Here is a 22,564-nt window from a genome sequence, read left to right as displayed (position 1 = left end):
AAGCCAGAGTAATACAGATCAAATATCTGGGACATTGAAACAATCTTTTCTTTTTAGATAATATTCAGTAATAAACACTTATAAAAACACATTTCTCATTGTTAACATAATTTTTAATATATAGACTGGTGCCATAAGTAGTCTAAAATAGAGGTTCTTCCTTGAGTAATTTTTACTGGGCTTTTTATGCCACTGGAAAAAATCTGTAGAGGGGCATAAAAATGGTGACCAGCAAATATCCCCGTGGATAAACCTCCTTAAAACAGCTATTTTTCTTACAACACTATTACACCTTCATCAATAGCTTGCTGTTCAGGAACAAAATTTACTACCAGAGTATGTGCTTCAGGAACTGGTGAGATCACGTTTGTGGATCAGTTCCTGGTATCTGCTGGGATGACCAAGGTAGCTGGAATGGTTTCATGGAGACAGTTGATAGCAATGTTACTCAACTGATCACTGCACCATTCCTCCAACTACTGTGCTTTACTTCTTGGAGCTTGTAAAAACAAGGAATTATTTTCCTGTTGCCAAATAATTAGTACCACTGCACATTCGGGTTCTTTCTTGCATTTAATATTTGTTACATATACCAAGGTTTTCAGTTCAAGGACATACAAGGTCTTAATTTATAGAATAAAAACCTATGGTTTTGTAATTTACACCGTGGCTAAGCACTCAAGCCATATCTACACTACAAACTTTGGCCAACAATCAGAGAGAAATGTGGGATTCCCATCAGTATCACACTGCAAATGCCATTATACTGAGGGGGAAAAAAAAAAAAGCAACAGTCTCCTTTCTGCAGAAACCTGCTCAGAGTTTTGCTGGTATGAGTTAAAGCTATGCCATGGGAACACCCTGCCAGTATCCCATGCAAGCACAGTTACCCTGGCAGTGCTCCTAGGGATGCTGTATCTTCAATCCAACTTTTATTTCCCCCTTTTTCCCCCCACCTTCCTTTCAACTGTTGTGGTTGCACAGCTCTTTTATTTTTGTTTCATCTTCAAAGCAGCATTCCACATTTTCACAAAAGGAAGTATTCAAAATGGTCATTTAAAAAAGTTTATTACATCAGTGAATTAGCAAATAGTATTTATTTCCAACAAAGCCACATTATCTTTTTGTCTTCTTTCATCTAGATTTAGCTGTATTTAAGAGCAGCAAAAATGGGGCTATAAAATGTAGAATGGAGATGAAATGAAAAAGTTGAGATGTAATCTGAGGACTATTCAATTACAATGTACTTCCAGCTCTTCTACCCCAAATGCAGCCAATTAGTATACATTTATGCCTTGTATTTTCATATATTTGCTATAGAATGCAAATATTTTATACCCAAATAAAAACCTCCTATAGTATAAGGAGTGTCTTTAATTGTGGATTCTGTTAATGAATTGGTAATAATACAGCCTCTCCCTTTACAGACAAGGTGACATTAACTGGAATTATGGAAATGGTAGTCAAGTGCACTAGATGGGATGAATAATGGAAATACTCAGACTTTCTATCTACTGATACTCCAACCCACCAGGTGATTATTCAGTTTAATATTAAATACTCAAAATAATAAAGTTTTAAAATCCCACATTAGGTTTGCTCAATAGTGGAAAATTGATGCTGGAACATCAAGTAGTCTTCAGATACACTTCAATGCCTTAAAAAAAAGTTTTAAAGGAGCTAAAACTTTAGGAATCTAACTATAAGTATTTTCCAATAATGGTCTTTGCAAATTTCAAATCCATGAGCTTACTTCAAGAAAGCAGTCAGATATCTGGAAATCTTGTCAGTCCAGAATATGAACAAGACAGTAAGTTTCCTTGGCTTTTAATTTCTTCATTAGTTTAAGATCCAAGGAACCATGGGTTTTGTTCACTTGGTAGGAAAAAAAAAAAGTTACTTTTAAAACTCTGATTTACCAAAAAAATAAAAGCCCAGAGATTTGCAGACATAATAAAATTTATTTAAATTCCATGCATTACGGTAGCTACAAGTGTAGTCATATGAAACTGAAGGACAATAACTTCTTCTGTCCATACAATGTAGCTGTAAGTGAAATGAATGGGAGTTCCACAGTTACAAAGAAACAAACAAAACAAACCAAAAAAATCCCAAAAAAGGTAAATCTGTTTCAGTTTTGAGTTTCAATTCAGATATAGTCACTAGACTGTAAACTTTTGGGGGAGAAGATGGGCTCACCAATTTTACAGCTGAGAATGTTTAGTTTAAGATATTCCGACGAAGCTCAGAAGATACCTTTTAATAATTACCACTAATACTCTGGAAAATGAAAAAAATCCCTTAGCCTTCATCCTAATTGTTAGAATCAGGACAGCAATTGCAGACAGTCCATTTTCAAAGTGCAGCTAAATAGGGTTTTATTATGCAGCTCCTTCAAGTTGTACTGAGTAAGCTTTACTTTGAACCAGTTTTGTTTTAGTTTCTCAAGAAAAACGTCACTGGTCTTCATAAGCTTACATTGCTTTTTGATATGCAAAAATTTACAGACTGTGCTTGATTCTGACCCTCCCATATTTCAGTATGTGCAAACTCTTAGGGATTTAAATAGTCTTACTCCCTCTCAGTTCAGACTGATCTTTAAAACAGCAAAGGATTATCCAGTCCTCTAAATTAAAGACAGGGTGAACTGAGAAATTTATGTAACTGGCACTTTTTAATTGGCCCAGTTCTCCCACAAAATGTAGCTCTTATAAATACTAATAGGCACTATTGCCACAGAGTCTCTTATTTTTGCAAGTTTCACTGATTTACTGGTTGTTAGCATTTTCTGCAGTTAAGAATTTAATAATGCTGAACTTTTTATAAAGACACAATATGTAGTTCTAGCTTTCAAAATTGACTTGCTGTGTCTAGTAATGATGTTAGGTCAACCTAAATTTGTTGAAGATATTAACAAATGTAAAGCTAATGAAGGTGCCACATTTGCATGAATGTTTTTTAATTTTCAGAATGCGTTCAAGAAAGGGAAGGGGCAAACCTAATTATTTTAATACAAACTTGGTTGAGTGCCCAATTGCCTCATTTAAAACTGTGTGTGTGGGGAGGCTGAAGAGTTTAGAAAAGTCCAAGTAACCAAATATCTGGGTTACTGGGAAGTTAAAAAGCTAATGCAACTGCGTTACATCCGGATAAAAAACATTATTCAAAAGCAATTCCAATACCGAAAAAGATTTCAAATTGAATAGTTTATTAACATGGTAGTCATCTTTGTAACATGTGCACACACACTCGCACACTCTGAATGATCTGCCTGGAAAAAAGAGGTCTTACTATAGATGCTGGGGGAAATTAAACACTAAAAATCCTTTAGATTTTCATAATTATAGGCAATTATGTCCACATCACTTACAAAGCTATTGCCGAATCTTTCCAAGGAAGCAGAATTTGGGAGAAAAAAAAAATTCTTTTTGGGAAAATTCAACAGTGGCATAGCAGAGCTCTCAATATGAGAAAGCTGACATAATGTGGACCTTTGCTGTGAAATTTGTCTTTGCAAAATATGGGGAGAAGTTTATCAATGGGCAGAAAATAAGACGGCGGTGTGAAGTAGGCTTTTGCTGAGTCGATTTTCCTCACAGTATTGTGCGGGGTCATTGAGAAAAATGCTTAGTCCTTCTCTGGAACCAGTTTCAGAACTTTTCCAATTGCAATGGTCTTACCTAAACCAAGGAGACAAACAGCAGAGTTATATTTACTGTGAAAGGAATGTAGACGTCTCCGAGAACATGAAAACTTGCCCCAAAATACAGGATCTCGTGTACTAGAAATCACAGAGAATAAATTATTATGTTGTAGCATCAATGTATTTTAAAAACATCAAATTTTAAAAATAGTAAGCCTGCTATTCTGGCAGCAAAGAACTCAATGTGGATTGTGAAAAGCCTGCTTCTACACTCATCTAGAGAAGGCAAGGCAGAATCAGTACCAGATTTGTTTACTGCTTTTCAAATAACTTATTTTAAATGCATCCCACAAATCTGAGTTTTACCAGGGTGTGCATGTTACAGCCCAACATACAACCTCCCTGACATTTTTCAAATTTAAATAGTGAAACTATGGTATTCATATTGTAGGTGGACATTCCAGGACACATTAAAAAAGCACTGCTGGTTATTTTTCCAATCCAGGTTTTTGGTTCACAATGAACATTTCTGTACATTACTCAAATAAAACTGCATCTCTGTTACTAGCAAGGACCCTGCACAATGACAACAATTTGCTTAGATTTACTTTTCTGTTGTTCCCAGAGAGTGATTTCCGCTAGATAACAGCATTTTAATACCTCACTGCCAGGCAGCTCCGAGTTCAAGTAAGCTTTTGCAGCAGTCAGTGCCTGCTGCTGAGCAGCCTTACCCTCATCCCTTAAGGTGAAGCGACCCATCTGAGGGAAATCTTTGAATGTCTCAAGGCAGATCGTCCCTGCTGTCCTTAAACGGGCAATGCAGACTTGATCTTGTTTCACAAAACGGGGCCGTGTCTTACTTTTTTCTCCTGTTTTTTTGTCTACCAAGCAGATTAAGGCCTGTGTAAGAAAAAAACCAGAAAGGGTTATTTTTCTTTACAAACAAACAGAATTTGTCTAAGAAGGAATATACTTTAAAATACATGAAAAAGTTTGCAGGATTTATTCAGTCATGATGTACATCATTTTCCAGAAGGCTTATGCTAACAGTTACAGCCATTTTTGTTTGTATTAGGGCCCAACCAGAATTCAAGGCTGGAGCTTTGTTGCTTTAGTTGCTCTACATATGAATGACATGTCAGAACTCTTCATCCCAACAATGGGATTGTTTATATTCACATCACAACTTCAAATGACACTTACTGTTATCTCAACTTCTTCAATACAGGTGTGGATGTGCAGCACTGCATTATAACCTGGGCAGATAATGGATTTGTGCTCAATTATCACTATCTGTAAAACAATTCAAAATAAGTGCATTTTTCCTAATTTCAATTACAAAAGAACAGAGAATAATCAATGCAGAGCTATAGTAAAAAGTCTATTGAACAATATATACAAAAATTTTTGTCAAAGAGCTAAAATGTGTCAAAAGTCATTAATTTATAATATGAAAGTAAAAAACCAAAGAATTGGCGTGATGAGGTCTTGTTTTCACCACTGTAACTACCTAAAACTTCATTGAGAAGTTACATTCAAAACAACTAACATTTTAAAAACTCAAATTAATGTCAGTGTTAAGTACATATGTTATTGCCCATTTAGAGATATGGCAGTGAATAAGAAATCTGAACTGAAACTTCAAATTACTGAAGTTTTAGATTTGGCAAAACATAAAATATTTATATGGTTTTTACCCCTCTATACAGCAATTAAATGTTGTTAATCTACCTGGGCATCAAATGTACGTCCAGAATGACAAAGGTTGTTGAGATCACAGAGAATAAATCCTGGAAGGATCTCTTCCTCTTCAATTCCCTTCAGTCTGATCTTTAGATTTTCACCTGGGGCTACCGAGTCAGTTTCTACATCATCAGAAAGGATTCCAAGAACTTCCACATTGTGCTTAAAGAAAACAAACACGTAGTTTTGCATTGTAAATATTTTAGTCTGGTATAAAACAACTGTAATATAACAGCATTTCAATAAATAATTCCATTACAGTTTAAGCTCATTATATTTGGTTCTGTCAAGCTTCAGAACATTTAAAATATTTGAATGATGGATTACTAATACTTGAATTTTTTTAAAAGAAGCTTTTTCTTTTTAAAGTTTTTTTCCTGTTTCCCTTTGGAGGAAAGGAAAAAAAAAGGAAAGGGTAAAATAAATAAATCATTGAGCAACATTAACCCACAGCAGGTAAAAGGCTTAGCTGGCCAACTGTACAAACATGAAATAAAACCCAGTTGAAGTGTGATGATTTGTAGTCCAGTAACTGAGTTTACTAAGGCAGGAGAGCCCAAGTTCTGACTGCTAAGGAGCTACACACACTCCCCATCCCCAGAAACATCACCCATGTAAAATGTGAGAGTTTAGTTGTGTTCAACAGAGCAACAGAACATTTTCTGATTTAAAGTAATGAGTATCTTTAAGAACCAAGTGCCTTTTTTTAAGGCAGTAAATTTTTTAAATATCTAAACCTGACCATACCTTGTTTGGCATCATCACAAGCTGTTGTCCTTTGCAAATAGAGCCCGACTCCAGCTTCCCAAGGACCACAGTGCCCATGTCCTTCACAAAAAGAAATCATTACATAGCAACTGAAAACATTTTCCTAAAGAATCCATTCTATTTATGATTTACCTCTGAGTTTAATTACTTAACTCTATGAATATCTAGCACTGCTAGACTTAGTATTTTGGAAATTGTTCTCATGAAAGATTACAGATTTTAGGAGTTTCATTTAATGCCAAAATTATTTACCTTCCCTTCCCTCCTCTGTTCTACAACTGGAAATGTAACACTAGCAAAGAAAAAAGATACCCTCTAAAAGTACAGTAAATATTCTTTTACTGCTTTCTGAAATCAGCCTCTTTATACTTTCTATGTTATTATTTTAATCTGTACCTTATATTTATCCACAATTGGCAGCCTGATTGGTCCATCAACTGAACGGTTGAAGTTTGGCAAATTATCCAGGTATGGAATAAATGGTAATCCACTAAAAGAGCAGAAGGCATTTGTTTCAATTTTGTGAGCACCCTTCCATTTAAAAAAGTTACTCAGAATGGATAAATGCAGTCCAACAAAAGGAATCATTTTCATCTTGTCAGAATTTAGAACAATGACCTCTAAGATAGGTAAATATATTATAACATCCTATCAGCAGCTTTACCCCAACCCACATATTAACACCCATGTTTTGAAGTTACATTACAGGCAACTTTTACACAAATTGATTAATTCTTTGAGACTCACAACAGATGTGTAATATGTTTTAGAAATACAAAACTATAAGCTACGTCCAAATGTGATTTCCATTAATTCTGTTTAAAATACACTGAACAATATTGAAAAACATGACATCCACTGAGAGACATGGCTTGTCCCTAATTATAATACAGCTTCAAGCAAACTGTTCACATCAAACAATTACTCATTCTAGCAACGTCAGCTGCAGTATCACTGGCAAATTCTAGTGCTCATAAGGCACTGAACTCACACAGCCAAAGAACACTGCTAATATTTTACTAATAACCTTCTGCAGTTTGCAAATGCTTTTCATTGGCACATTGCATGGCTGTGTTCTTGTTGCTCTGGCTGTATTTCCTCAAGCACTTTGGCACACAACTACAACATACCACGCTCTGCTACCTCCCAGCTTCACTGAAGCATTTACTTTTATTGAAATATAGCAAATATTCAAGTTGCTCAATTTAAGATACATACATATACCAAGGACAGAATTCTGACTGTTCTTTAAGGTTTGCTCCAGTCAGTCCTGAGCAGGGCATGAAATGAATGTCCTTTTTGGGATTGAAGCCAACTTTCTTCAAAAATGGCACCAGTTTCTCTTTACATTCCTCATATCTATTAAAATGACAAGCAGATCAAGGTAAATTCCACTTATTCCAGCATAACACAATCCTGTGCTTTAAAAAACATGCAGACATTTCAGCTCCATCAGTTAAGTTACTGTGTGAGCAGCAAGCAAGCCTAATGAAAATCTGGAGGTCTATTTGCAGCTTCTCCCCAACCCTGCAGCACAGCTTGGTGTTGTCTATTCCCCTATTCCCCCTAATTCCTCTGCGCCATAAACCATCATCAGTGCTCTCCAGACACTTCAATGACAGGGCTGGGGGAGCAGCAGCACAAGCTGCAACTGCTCAAAGCAGAGATCCAGGCCAGCACAGCAGGACAGAGCACACTGACACCTCCTGAGGTTGTGCTCCAGACTGCACTTCAGTGCTGCCTCAGTCTCCTCCAATCTCCTACACAGTTTCTGGAGGTTTCATGCTATTTATTTCTGTCACACTGCCTCCTCTCAGTTTGGGGTGAATTCAGTAATGTCAGAAGGTTGGGGCAGGACCAAGACAGAGAACTGGGTGTGCCTTAGTCTCTTAGTAGCCAGGCTGACTTTCCAAGGTTGCACAGGCTCTCATGGCTTCCCACTAAAACTTCCAAAGTCTGGGCAGAACAAACAGCAGATTCTCTGACAACTCTGGCAACCTCGACTACTGAAAACATTCAGTACTATTTCCATTTCAGACTCAGTATAAAGCTTCCAAGTCAACAATTCAACTATGCTAGAATGCATGGGTTTGTTAGATATGCCTGCATGGATCCAAGCAGTTGACAGTGAATGCTGGAGTGCAGAGCTTGCAGCTTATTCGAGAGGCACTGTCCTAGGCACTGAGCTTCTGATTTCCTGTCTTTAGTCCACCAGTCAATTAATCATTCAGCAATAACAGGATACAAAAATTTCTTTACCTAGGAATTATTTTATTGCAGTATCTGCCAACAAAAATTAGTTTTTAAATATTAAACTCACCTTTCATTACTCCAGTTTACAGTTGGATCATCCATTTTATTAATAAGAACTATTAAATGCTTTACACCTGCTGTTTTTGCTAACATGGCATGTTCTCTTGTTTGTCCACCTTTCTCAAATCCAGTTTCAAACTCTCCTTTTCTTGCAGAAATAACCTAATGAAAGACACATAATTGTAGAACTTTTATTCAAATATCTCAACAGAACAATCAACAATACTGCCTTATTAAAAAAACTTTGGGTAGTCAGACCTAGTAAAAGCTTCCAACATGCACTGGTATATCCTCAGTATTACCCATTAGTTTCTCCACTGACATGTAAAAAAAATCACATGACACCTGTGGACAGCTTTAAGAGGCTGTTAAATTACTCCAAGACTCATTCATCTAAGTAAACGTAACATTTGAAAATTCTCCTGCTGCAAGTAACCAAAGAATAAAGCAGCAAACAAAAAAAAAAAAAAGAGAATCTTAATTCCACAGTATACGCAAACTAAAAGTATCTGATTTGTCCTTACCAGCACAGCAAGATCAGCTTGAGAAGCCCCACCAATCATATTTGGAACAAAGCTCTTGTGTCCAGGAGCATCCAAAATAGTGAAGTGTTTCTTCTCCGTTTCAAAATAGGCACGTCCCACTTCTACTGTTTTACCTTTGTCTCGTTCTTCTTGGTTTGTGTCTAAGGCCCATGAAAGGTACCTGAAAAATCCCAACCCAAACATTATTGTTGTATTAATTTTTATTAAATTTATATGTAATTTGTTAGTCATAAGAGACCTTTTCTTTGCTTAATTTTTTAAACCACCTCAGCATTGCTAAACTCAAGTATTTCCAAGACTAACAGTGATTTTGACTAATTTGTGTGTGTACAGTGAGCTGCAGAGCCTATTGCCAACTCTCCTTCACAAACGTACAAGTATTCAATTCTAAAAGTCCTAATAAACAATTTTCCTTTTTTAAGTTCTTCAGCTATGAACCAACTTCAAATAATTTAAGTTTTACTTCAGTCTCAGAAAAACCTCAGGATCAAATACAAAACAATTCTTCCTTCTCAGCGTAATTAACTAAAACATTAGTTCTGATTTGCATGTATCATTACTGAGAATTATAATTATTAGTTCTCATTTATTTGCACATATTAAGCAGAAGATGCTATAAAATAGAGACTATCTTTATTTCACACTATCACACTATATTTTCATTATATCAACTCTTGTCTCCTCCTAATAATTTTTCCCACTGGTCACCAAGAAGTTAGCTTTCAAAAGGGAAATCAATTTTGCAGGTGTTGATTGAAGCAGTAATCAGGCTGTTACATGTGCTGTATATACACACACTGCCCCCCAAAACCCAACCAACCAAAAAGCAAAAATAAATCCCAAACCAAACAAGAGGCCCAAAAAAATCCCCCCAGGACAAGAGCACCATCTTGCCTGGAGGAAGCCTGCACTATTGGGACAGAGACTAAAACCAGCTGCATTGCAGTTAAGGGCAAAGTGTGCTACTATCTGCACAAAGTTCATACCATGTTTCTCTGTTTTTTTCTTTAGCTTCTCTTTCATATTTTTCAAGTGTTCTTTTGTCAACCATTCCTGTCAAATACCTAAAAAGAGGGAATGATAAAAGTGCAATTTTACACAAAGTAGAAAGATTTTCCAAATAGTTAAATACTTATTCAGATTATTATGATTGGGAAATAGAGATATTAATTTTTTTTAAAATCTTTACAGAAAGGACAAAATTTAACCTATGGTATAAAGCAGTTTCAAACTACATTTTAAAATACATAGAAAAACAGCCATGTTCTAAGAAAGTGATTAATTTTTAAAATTTGATAATGTTTGTTTTTGCATAGTTGCTTCTATTAAGTGAAAATCCTATAGTAATAACATTAATGTGCTGGAATTAAGAAATTCCAAAGACAATAAGTACCTGAATTTACAAGGATAGAAATATTCTGTTATAAAAGTATTATATATGCTGATTAAAGCCAGAAAGAAAATATTACTCATTTTAATTGATGTTTTTTAATTCATTAGAACAGAAAATCTAAAAATTTAAGAGTTTCCTTACATTATTTGTCCTCCAATAGTTGACTTGCCAGCATCTAAAAAAAATTAATTCAAGTCATCAACAAAGAACAATTCTAGAAACAGCAGACCATTACAAACTAAGTCATCTAGTTTATTTCCAAATGATTTATTTTTTTGAACCATAATCTAAGTTTCTAGAAGCATCTTGCACCTTCCCTTGTTCCCATTATAATTTGTTGTCAATTAAATTACACCAAATTTTGAACATGTTGTTTTCACAAATGTAAATTCAGCATTATCCATAACTAAAACCCCTCACCAAGCAGTGATCCAGCTAAAGCCACGGTCAAGAGTGTGGGAAGCTCTTGCAAAATCCCCTTCCCTGCTTCCTTTATCCCTTGTCCCTAACTTGTGTGGGCTGCTCATCAATATTGGGATGCACCTCTGCCCACAGCCCCTTTACTTTGTGTGACTCCACTCTAAATTTACCCAAGGACTAAATTATAGTAGTTTTAAGGTGATAAGAAACTATAGAAATGGAAACACAGAATTTACTGTATAACTTGTGATTCAGTAATTCTTCACTACTTCTGACACCATCCAAGTTTAAATGAAGATACTTTGCTATAAATGCTTCTTTTAACCATGAATTATGTTAAGCTATTGTTGTAACCCCCCAACTTTTAGTATTTACAATAATAATTTTGGAATCTAATAGCAAGAACCCTTTTTATTTAAAATAAGCAGAAAAGCAGCACCATTTTCTGATTTTGTTCTTTAGATCATAAACACAGATGTGTCACTTCAGAACTCAACAAGAGCAGGTACTTGAGAAATCATGAACACAGGCACTGTAGTGTCCAACAGAACACACTCTTGGGCACTCCACCCCTGAAAGACCTCCAAATTTTTCATTTTCCAGAGCAGCTTTGTTAGAAAGAACGTTCCTGTGAGCCTCAGGACATGGTGCATACGAACAGCACTAATTTCTGATCTCAGAGTTCTAGATAATACACAACAGATAGATCCAATTGCTTCACCTTCACTTAAACTCACCTACGTGTCCAATGAACACTACATTTACGTGCTCTTTTTTAGGAGCACCTGGAGGTGCTACAACAGATTTCGGTTTTGGTATTTCCTCCTCCTCTTCCATCATTTCCTGAGCGCTCTCTTCAGAAGGCCCTGCATCCCCTGCAGGACCACCTCCCAGCTCTGCTTCACTGGGTTCTTCTTTGTGGTCCCATGACTCTTCTGGGGACATTTCTGTCTCTCCATTTTCCACTAAAAATGAATCAATCAGATTCAAATAGATAAAGAAATGAAAAAGAATCAGCCTGGGGAAAAGCCCCTGCCCCAAAGGTGCAATCACAAGGTTTTCACTACCAGGTCTGTTAACATTTTCCTAGAGAAAAAGGGAGAACTGCTGCTTGTTTCTGAAATTATTAATACCAGGATCTTTCAAGCTAGCTTGTGTGCTGACATAAGAAATCTAGGATACAGAAACTTCTGTTTTAACAAGGCAACAATTTTCCAAAGAAAAAGTAAATCTGAAGATCCACTCAGACCAGCACAGGAGTCTGAATCCACAGACACACACTACCATACGTTTGGAAAGCAAAGGAGAGGGATTATTATTGAAGTTCACTGATAAGCCATATAAAAACAATGAGAAAGATAGCAGATACCATCTCCATGTTCTGATTGCTCATGTTGCTGACCAATTTAAAGTTTTTTGCTAATCACCATTCCACACATTACTGGGGCTATTTTGTAATATGAAATTATTTTTTAATAAAGCACTAATCATTTTACAGTGTCCAAGTAGACCAACTGCAGCTCTCAATGCATACTTGTGTTCAATTACCTCTTTCCTCATCCATAAAGATACAACAAACAACACTAAGGACTATTTGTAAGTGTAAAGGCTCTACTATATTGTTTGCAGTGATTCAGCATAAGCAGTGCAGTTGTACATTACAGTACTATCATAGTGAAAAGAAACAATTCTCATCTTACCAACAGATTCTGAAATTTCCATGTTAACAGCAGCATTTGAACCTAGGAGACAAAAAGGGGGAAATAAAGAATCATTAAAGACACATACTTGCCATGACAGTAATTAAGAACAAAAAAAATGAGTGACCAAATAATTAAAAAGATAGTTCAGATGTTTTGGCACTTGCCAAAGCTTTTCAATATACAGGTTCATTTTGAAAATTCTGCTTCACACTAGTTTTATGATCTTCCATAAGCCACTTTATGAGCCTTTCTCAACTGCCTATAAAACTGCAAAAAACTACAGATAATCACATTGCTACACAAGAGTACTATGAGGATAATGAAGATTGGAAAAGGCTCATAGAGATTTAAAAGAGGAGATTATTTGCAATATTTTTTTAAAAATTGTGTAATGAAGATCACAAAAACAACTACCTTCACAAGAGGCTGTCTGCTCCTCTGGAGAAGGCTCTACAGGTGCACCTGCAGAGAAAAAAAGTTTATCTTTTAAAGTACAATGATGTGATCCAAACTTTGCCATAAAAGATCATCTCCCCCCTATATTGCAATAAGTGTATGAAAGAATAACCACTTCTCTCTAAGCACAAATACTGCTGAAGAACACTGCCTAAACGTGGTGAAAATAATTTTTCCCCCTGCATGGAAAGGTACACCTAAAGCAAGCAATTTTTCTATACATAGTATTTTACCTGCCCATCCTTTTTGAGCATGCTGGCTTTAGTGTCTAACTGGTGTTTAAAATCATCAAAGCAGTTTCAGTGTATCCATAGACAGAATGTGGTATCACAGCTGCAGGGAAAGGGTCTGCCAGCTGCTGCTTACAGCCATGGCTACACTGCTCTTATGCCTCACTTCCACTAAATATTGAGTAGAAAATAGAAACAAGCTATTAAAAACAAATTCTTAGCATTTTCTGTAGTTATTAGGGTCAAGGCATGATAAACTCATTCAGATGGCTGCTAAGTTTGCCAGTCCTCTTAAACACCACAGCACAGCCCCATTACGTGGAGGGCAATCTCACCAGTCATGTGTATCTACCAAAGCCACAAGTATGTTTTTTTGGAGAAATTACTCAACCCTCTCATGCACTGAACCATGCCACTACATTTTATGCCAAGGTGTAACTAATTATTAAACCTACTAGGAGTGATAAATTCCAATTAACACTTACACCACTCAATGTTTTGAGGTGTTATTTCGTATGATCAAGGGTCCTTTTATAACTCTCTCTAAAACATTAACCTATCTTGTTTCCTCTTGGTACAAGTTCAACTTCATAATGCTTTGAAACAAGTTCATTTTTTTTCCAACAACGAAATTAATATTCTCTGTTTAGCTGTACTCCAGCTCTTTCAACTGAATTCTGAACATAGATCTTAGGGCATCACTTGCTCTATGCACATGATGGGACCTAAAGATGAAACAAATCCCCTCAAAAGAACAAATCCATACAGAGAAGGACCTGATTCTAAGCCTCTTTGCTTTCGCACTGTTTGCGTATTTGCTGCAGACTTCTGTAAAGTGGAGCAGCGCCGGGAGAGCTGGCAGGGGGCCAGAGGACAGGGCTTTGCAGGCAGGGTGAATGTGGGTCACAGCACAACACCGGGGCCAGCAGCAAACCAGGGAGGGGGCACAGCCATGCCCGACTGAAACCACTCCCTGCACTCCTGTGCTGGATCAGACGTGAGCTACACTCCCAAAACAAACCAACCAGACTTCAAGAGAATTGTTTAATATAGTCAGTAAAAGCATAAGAATAGAATACCCTTAGATCCTTTTAAAGAAGTGATCTATCACTCCCATTTGGCAGCTGGAAAAGACTCAAATCAGCCCATTTCTGAGTGTGGTAAGCAGGTGGCACAAAATCTAGGTATGAACCTAAAATCTCCACTTTGTAGCACATCAGAAGATTGTTGGCTATTTCACACATACTGTGGTTGGGATGCATAAATATTTTAATTACAGTATCATTTCAACAAGCTTTTGATTTCACTCCAGAAGTTTGTCTATAATGAAATATGTATCAAATGGCAGTATTAATGCAGTTGCCTTGAAACAGAAATTCTACAAGTGGTTGGAGAGCTAAATAAAATACATTTTATAAGAATATCAAAGCCAATCAACAGCACTCATTAAAACTCAGTCTTTACTTTCTGGTCTGCAATACAGCAAGTATGCAGATGAGAAAAGTTTCTTCACTAGTAACAGAGAAGAAGTAAAAAAGAAGTCCCTCTGTAAAATTTTGTACAGGTCTAGCACATGAGAGTCAATAAGACAGTTTGTGCATGGTTGATAAAGAGTTGTGCCACACAACTGGGGTACAACAGAAAATCAGCTACAAGCACAGCCACTTATTCAGCTCTGGTCACTTTGGTACACAGTTGGCAGATATGCTTTGGAGAAACTGAATTATACTGTTTCTTCAAAGCAGAAAGAAACATAAACCACTCACTAAAAAGAATTATTGTTAAGAAACCAAGTAAATAAACAAAGAACCTTAATTTCAAAACTAACATGCTCTAAGTGACAAAAATAAACACTTTCTGCAGTAATTGTTTACTTCTGATAAACCATTTCAGGTTATGTCAGGTTAATTCAGACACTGGTACATTTCAGACAAAGGCTTTACCATTTACTCTGTGTGGAAGTGAACAGATTGCCTGAAATGTGCCTTAAGAGCATCGCCTGAAAAGAAGGATGCAAACCCTACTGCTTCCTTAGACCACAGGGCTGGTGCATTTCAATCTGTCACCTCTTCTCATTTGCAGATCTTTCATATTAGAGGGACTCAAAACGTACTTTGTAGGAAATGTGGTTTTAAAGTCAGGACATGCCTTAAGTGACACCAATTTAATGCCTCAAATTATTGGATTTACACATGATAAGCAACTGTTGGATTTTACACCTAACCACACTCCATCTCTCCTTCAAGCCCTAAGTCAAGAACTGCTGTTGTAACCTTATCCATGGTATTACATGAAGTGAGTGGTTTATCTTTAGTCCTGCTCAACATCACAGCCTTAGGACATTTTTTGGAATATCTTTGAGGTCAATGCCAAAGGCAAAAATGGATACAAATGCTGCACTTATCTACTGGTGCCATCAGAACACGACATTATGTAATTCAGAGTCTTGGCTGGAAAAGGCAATTGTGGGGATTTTTTAAATGTAAAATTCACTGGAAGAGTATGCATACTACCAATACAAAGTCCAAAATTGCACAACTTGTAAAATATGATGACTGATCTCTTTCAAATACAACTGATGTCCTAAAGAACCCACTCTGCCTACTTCATGCACACAGCATTCTACTACAGATGATGAGCTTTTGTTGCATATCAAACCAAGTTTTGTACTTGTTTGCATTTTTGTTGTACAACCAAAGCTGCACAGGTACAACAAATTTGAAGTTATCATCCAGCCTCTGAGAATAAAGTTTTTAAAGACTATAAGCCAGGAACTTTGCAGCATTACCATATTAGAATGTTTGCAGATAAACAATAGAAGATTCCTTTTAAATTAAATTTATACTAGAATGTTGCACATATTTTCACAATAGTCATAGGAGTTTTCATGCATTACATAACAGATATTTGCTCCCTTTTTAAAAAATGAAAGCATAAAGGGAGTTACAGCAGAGTAAAAAGTAATAGTCTGCATCAAACACACACAGTGTGAAAAGCAGAATAAAAAACCCCCAAGAGATTCTTAGATAACAAAAACACACAAAAATTACATCAAGCACAAATAAGTGCTACAGCTGAACAAAGTGCTTTATATTCAAAACTTAAAATCGTACAGAAAGAAAAGGTTTTCAGGAGTTCACTGTAAGGCAGTTGTTTTGAAAGTTAAATCCAAAATTAGGTCATTCTCTCTACCCTGCTTTATAGCCTGTGCCCCAGCTTCACCAGTGGACACAGCACTTTTTAAAATGCACCAATGCAAGAGCAGCTTTAATAGTTTCACATGACTCTGTAAAATTCACCAAAAAAATTACCACTTGTTTCACACTCAGAGGATTTTATTACATGTTAGCTTAGTAAAAGACCCACCTTCTTCCTTCCCCAGTGAGGACACACCTTAAGTTTATCTTATCTAAAATTGACATGCTTCTTAACAACTAAGTTTAAGAAAGCTTATGGGGATTTTCAGGGAATATATTGAAGCCCTCTTTTGCTTAAGGCCAAGTATTTGTGCTCAGTTAATAATTTGATTTTTAAGGCAGATAATCAAGAAACCAAGCTCAGTATTTCAATAGTTCAGGATTCCACTCTGACAAAGAGCTCTCATAATGCACTATCTTTAGTATAACCGATATTTTTAGTATGCATCACCTGTCCTAAACTAACTTTTGTATTGAAATACAATCACTATCATTTTTCCATAAACCACTTCAAAACATAGTAATTTATAGTAATTTATTTAAATTATGACTGCTTTATTCCTTTATAATAAACACAAAATAAAACCATCTTTCTATCTGAGCTTCACACAAACAGTTGCTTCTTTTGCTCGTATATCTCTCATCACAAAATGGGAGGAAAATGGTAAAATTCTTTAAGTGGAACTGTAAAATGCAATCCAAGAACTATCCCACTTTATTTTTGAGTTCATTTTGATAGAGCAATCAAGTTTCAAGATAACATCATGCTTTCAAACACATTCAAGCAGTAGCCCAAAGCAGAGTGCCAAACACAGGCTGCCTGTACCCCCAGGACAGCTCATGCTGCTCACAGCCAACTCCCAGGGGTTTGTGTGTCTTTTACTGGAGTCATGCAAGGCCACGAGGGTGATCAATTATTCTAACAGGAGCAACACAATCCTGGCCACCTTCCTGGGGACACTTTAGATGTAGACAAAGGACATCTGTGTAACACATTGGCACCCTGAGTGCATCACACAGGTATTTTATATCTGATCACCTGTCAGTGCCAAGACTTCCAGCCTTTCTCTGCACTGACTGTTTCAGAAGTGGCTGTGCAGCTCATCTGTCTAGAGAAGCTGATACAGAAGACTGCTCTAGATAGTCAAGTGCCAACTCAAATCAAGATTTTCAGATAAGAATTTAACCCATATACTGACACTGACAATACAACCCTGATTTGCTGCCATGTGAGCGGTTCAAGTCTGCAGTTCTGAAGGATTAAAGTAGCACTACCAACACTTGTGAGGAAACCATCAGCACATGGCTGCTCCAAGGCAGACATGAACAACCATGTAACCCTTCAACACAACAGCTTCTCCAATTGTGGGCTACTAGTCTTAGACAAGCCTTTCTCAGCAAGTTCATATGCAAAGTCAAGTCTATTTAGGACTGAGATGTTGAAGAGTGAGTGTAAAATGAGACAATAGGCTTTGGGGAACTCAGTGGTACAGATAACTCATCATCCTGCTCTGGAAACAACAGGTTTCAGAACTGAAGCAGAGGATACTGAAACTCCACCTCTTGTGTCTGACATATAGATGTCCCAGCTGCTACAAGGTCAGAAAAAATGAGAGCAGGGAAAAGCAGGAAGAAAAATGGAATATCCATTTATTCACAGCACTTGAAGGCTGAGCATGTCCAGCTGCTTGAATGCAACTGTTTCAGAAGTGACTACTGCAGGGAAGTGAAGCAAACAGGGGCACTGAATCTTAAGCCAGACGTTTGCTTGGTTCAGGACTGTAGGTGCAAGTTGTTTAAACTGTAGTGATTAACAAAAATGTTTAGAAATTCATTTGAAGTGGTCAAGAGAACTACCAAATTAAACAGCAGCCCTAATACCACCAAAAGGACAAATGCTCTTTCCTTACACCAGCTGTTGTGTGTCACGCTTTTTATTCTTATTACTTTCATACTAATGATGCTTTTTCTTTTGCTACTACCACTGCATACTTCAAACCAGTGAACAATTCAGGTTGGAAGGGATGCCAGGAGTTAGCTAGTTTATTCTCTTGCTCCAAGCAGAGTCAACAGTGAATACTTAAAAATTATTTTTGAAAACAAAAACTAACACAAATTATAGTAAAGACCATACAAGGAAGCTGTGATAAATCTTACCAAGAATGCTGTGAGTATTCAAGAACAGTAACAAAAATTGAACCACAAAAATGCAATTGATGCTGCATTTTCAAAAACAATTTGATTCTCTCATACCAAATTAAAAAAAAATAGGAATCTTATTAAACAGAGATTGGTGTTAACTATTGCCTCTGAACCATGCCTTGGTACAGAAACAAAGAAAAAGCCACCCAAATATAATTAACTCCTATATACAACTATAAAATTAATAAAACATAGTACAAACAGAAGTCACAGAAGCTACAGAAGAGTGAAGTTGCAAGGCACAGTTGTGACTATGAACATTTAGAGGCCCTAACACAATCAACTGTCATTTCATTAAGTATCACACCTGGCCTTAGTTTAGTTGAGCTTGCTAGTCCAGCAACTGCCAGAGAGTCTCCCCAGAAGTACAACATATCTGTGACACCCTCCCAGTTCACCTGCCAAATAACTGCTGCAGCCATGGCTGGCACAGACAGAAAACCAGAAAGTTCTCATTTCACACTTCCAACAGAATCCAACAATTTCAGATTTTACACAAATGAGTTTGACTTGGACACAATTTGATAAAAGCAAGTCCTCATAGCTACAACATTTAGAACATACTGATTTTAGTATATTCCTTAGGTTCAAAAATGTAAATAATATGCTTTTCCCATATAATCAAATGATAATTTCAGAATTATTTTGGAATTAAATTATCTCTGAGCAGAAGTTACACTGGTGGTAAATATCAGCCAGCTTTCTTCCTAACAAAAATTTACCACGTGTAAACCAGTTTTAAAGTAAGTTATTAGGAATGCAGGTCTCAGGAGTTTCCCAGTTTTAGAAAGTTAAGATCTTATTCCATAAATGGCTTCTGAGAGTGCTGCTTCTGTGCTCTAAACAAAATGACAGGAATTTTATTCAAATTACTAGAAATATTAAGTTAATATGCATGAAAGGAAACACTATTACACACTGCAGCTACACAATGGAATCAGTCCTGTGGAATTTTTATATGCCATGCTGCTACTACACACTTATCCTGATCTATAATGGTCTTTGAATGACTAAGGAATTGAACTTGAACAAAACCTCACAAAGATAAAGTTCCAAGAAAAGTACTACTAGAACTTAACTTTAAGCCACTGAAATTCCTGAAGTGATACCCAACCTTTAGATTTCTTAAAATTCAGATTAATCAAAGCTAATTTAAGTTCTTCCCACTACAAACCATGTAATGAAGAATGAGTGTCACAGAGCACCTAAGGGAACAAAAGCAAACTGGGTTGCTGAAAAGTAACCAATTCAGCACTATTGTCTAATCACATGTTGTTCTGACTTATTTCCAGAGCAACCTCCACCTAGTTCTTCCAGCCAGGAAAGTAGTTGTCACCTTATACAAACATCTGCAAGGAGAAGACTGTCAATTATCTTCTGTAACCAAGCACATCAGACCTGGAGGAGTACACTACAATATTCCAGTTAGGAAAGAAATTAAATTTTTTTAACTACAGGTTTTTGTCTGCCTAATCTTAGGGACATTGAAGCTACTCAGAGAAACTCAAAATCCTAAACCTTAAAGAAGATACAGTAATCAAGGTGAATTCAAACCAGGTAGATTATAGCACTATGTTGGAAATACTCAGCAGTGAAGACACAAAGCAAAGCTATTCTGATCACCCCAGATGATCAGACACCTTTCAAGTCATCCCTAATTTCTGGAAAGAATTTTTCCAGAATTCAGGCTCATCACAGGCCGCCAAAGCAGCAAAAGAGCGGAGAAAAGGAGAGTGAAGAAATAATGGGTAGGTGAGGAGATATAGTTTAAATTCCTACCAAAAAACCCAAACTATAAAAAGCTTTTGATAACAACTTACAAAAGTAGTCAGGAGAAAAAAAGTAAAAATTATTCTAATAATATTCAAAACACTAAGAAAGCTTTCATAGTATTGATTACATGGTTAAAAAACCCCAAACTTTCAATTCAGATTGCAGTATCTGAAAAATACAGGAATGGAATTTGAAGATTAGTCAAAGGTGCACCACGTGTTCATCACGGCCCCAAGCTACCCAATCTACCTCTACATCTGTGAACATATACATTTGTTCTAAATGGAATTTGAGGGTCCGCCCATAGCTTCTCTGAAGTTTATTTTAATGCACTTAGACACTGCTTGCCTGCACAGTAGATGAGCTACACTTCTGCTAAAAATCAGGAGTGTTGAACAGTTCTAGAGAACATATAATCTAACATAAGGAACAGATTAATATTTTGTTACAAAAATATTAAAGCATCATATATAAAAGTTACAGATTTTAGTTGTTAACAACTATTAACTTTCGATACTAGGGAACAAGACAAATTAATATATTAAGGCAAAAGACAATAAATAATAAGACACAGCCAACAGGAAATCATGCCAAACATAATGTAACAAACAGCATCTTTAGTGAAATTAAATCATTAAATAAATACCTGAAACACTAACTTGTTTCATATTATACCAATAGGGATACAGAAAATTATAAGAAAAGTTAGGAAGATCTCAAACTCCTTAGCTGCAGAGTGACATTAAAACACTACCACAAAGTTAAGCAGCATATCTGATATTTGAAAGAACCTTCAGTTTAGAGCTGGAAATGGAAAAGTAGCTCTCCTTTAATTTCCCATATGCAAAGTAAATCTAGTATAAACATTGGTTGCGTACACAAAGATCCTTTTAAATTAAAAGCAGGGTAAATTTCAGGTTATTCCATTAGCTGAGGCCAGCTGGACCAAACTCCTTTCCCTACTAATCCTTTATCGGCATTATGTTAGGAAAAAAAATTACTTGATATAATCTTCAAAAAGACATTTAAGATACATCTGAGCCACTGGTGACTGAAGCAGTGCTTTTTCTCCCCAGCAACACTAAATTTATTACCTCAAAAATCTTCAACAACTCCTAGAGCATGATATGTTATATATTACATATATTACGTATTTTATATTTATTTTACATGTTATAGGAAGAGCAGAACTATGTGGTTTTTCTCATCACGAGTGACCCTTTGCGAGCAAAGGTCTCAACGAAAGGCACCCGGGACCCACGGAGAGCCAGAGCCCCCCACTGGTGCTGCTCCGTGGGCAGAGCACCCGCGCCCGGCACGGCCTCGCAGCACAGCCCGCAGAGCCCCGCACCCCGCCGGGCCCCCCACAGCTCGGGGGCTGCCTCGGGCCGACAGCGGCTGCCCCGCGGTGCTGCACGGCCCCGCCGCCCCTTCCCCAGCCCCTCTCCGCACAGGGCTCCCCCGGCCGTGCCCCTCCCGCCGGGGAGACCCTCCCGCGGCCGGACCCTGCTCCCGCCCCGGGCCGTGCCCCTCGCACCCCTGACCCCCGGGCCGCCCCCCAGCCCGGCCCAGCTCCTCGCCCGCCCCGCGTGGCGCTTTCCCGGCCGCCGCGGGCCCGGCACCCTCGCCCCGTTCCCTCCCAACATGGCCCCCATCCCTCCCTGCCTCCCTCGCCCTCCGCGGTGCCGGCCCCGCGGTTACCGAGCAGCGGCGGCGGCGGGAGGCCGGGCGGGGGCGAGGGCGGCGGCAGGCCGGGCGCCGGGCCGCTCCGCAGGAAGGACGGTACGAACTCGGCGGCGTGGACGTTGGGCACGAAGGGCTTGGCGTTGACGTTCAGCTGCCGGCTGAAGGCCGCCCCGAGCAGCTCTTGCTGCGCCTCGGCCTCCGCGGCCGGCGGGGCGCAGCCCGGGCCGGCGCCGCTGCCTGGCTCGATGTCCGCCTGGTCCCAGCAGTCGGGAGCCGAGTCGCTACTGCTCCCGCTGCCGCTCCCGTTCGCCTCCATTTCGTGGCGGCCCCACAAGGCTCCGCGGCCCCGAAGCGTCTCCCGGGTGAGGGGGGAGCCGGCGGCGGCACCGACTCAGCACTCGCTCCGCCGATTCCGCGTGTGCTCCGCCGCCCCGACGCGAGCGCAGTGGGACCTCTCGGGCCGCCGTACCCCCTCCCGGCAGCCTCTCCTAC

The 22,564-nt window shown here is 38.1% G+C and overlaps 1 protein-coding gene across 1 annotated transcript; it reads right to left on the bottom strand.

Annotated features, from left to right (window-relative positions):
• Positions 1-1,941: 1,941 nt before the first annotated feature.
• Positions 1,942-22,523, bottom strand: GSPT1 (G1 to S phase transition 1). The gene is made up of 15 exons (XM_033074207.2): positions 22,088-22,523; positions 12,943-12,990; positions 12,526-12,567; positions 11,563-11,790; positions 10,547-10,580; positions 9,999-10,076; positions 8,992-9,172; positions 8,475-8,629; positions 7,373-7,513; positions 6,551-6,644; positions 6,134-6,214; positions 5,375-5,548; positions 4,847-4,936; positions 4,375-4,543; positions 1,942-3,680 (listed from the first exon to the last, which is right to left on the bottom strand). Exons 1-15 carry the CDS (start codon positions 22,386-22,388, stop codon positions 3,628-3,630), a joined length of 1,869 nt encoding a protein of 622 aa, XP_032930098.1. The 5' UTR covers positions 22,389-22,523; the 3' UTR covers positions 1,942-3,627.
• Positions 22,524-22,564: the final 41 nt, after the last annotated feature.

The sequence above is a fragment of the Catharus ustulatus genome, chromosome 16, assembly GCF_009819885.2.
Source record: "Catharus ustulatus isolate bCatUst1 chromosome 16, bCatUst1.pri.v2, whole genome shotgun sequence".
Lineage (NCBI taxonomy): Eukaryota > Metazoa > Chordata > Aves > Passeriformes > Turdidae > Catharus > Catharus ustulatus.
This window is presented reverse-complemented; position numbering and strand designations above follow the sequence as displayed.

Excerpts from the sequence above, each read along its gene's own strand:
- GSPT1 (XM_033074207.2), bottom strand. The coding sequence starts at position 22,388 with ATGGAGGCGAACGGGAGCGGCAGCGGGAGCAGTAGCGACTCGGCTCCC. Across the intron at positions 12,568-12,942 it reads GCAGACAGCCTCTTGTGAAG|GTTCAAATGCTGCTGTTAAC; the intron begins GTAGTTGTTTTT and ends TTTGTCTCCTAG. Across the intron at positions 10,077-10,546 it reads ACTATTGGAGGACAAATAAT|GTATTTGACAGGAATGGTTG; the intron begins GTAAGGAAACTC and ends CCCTCTTTTTAG.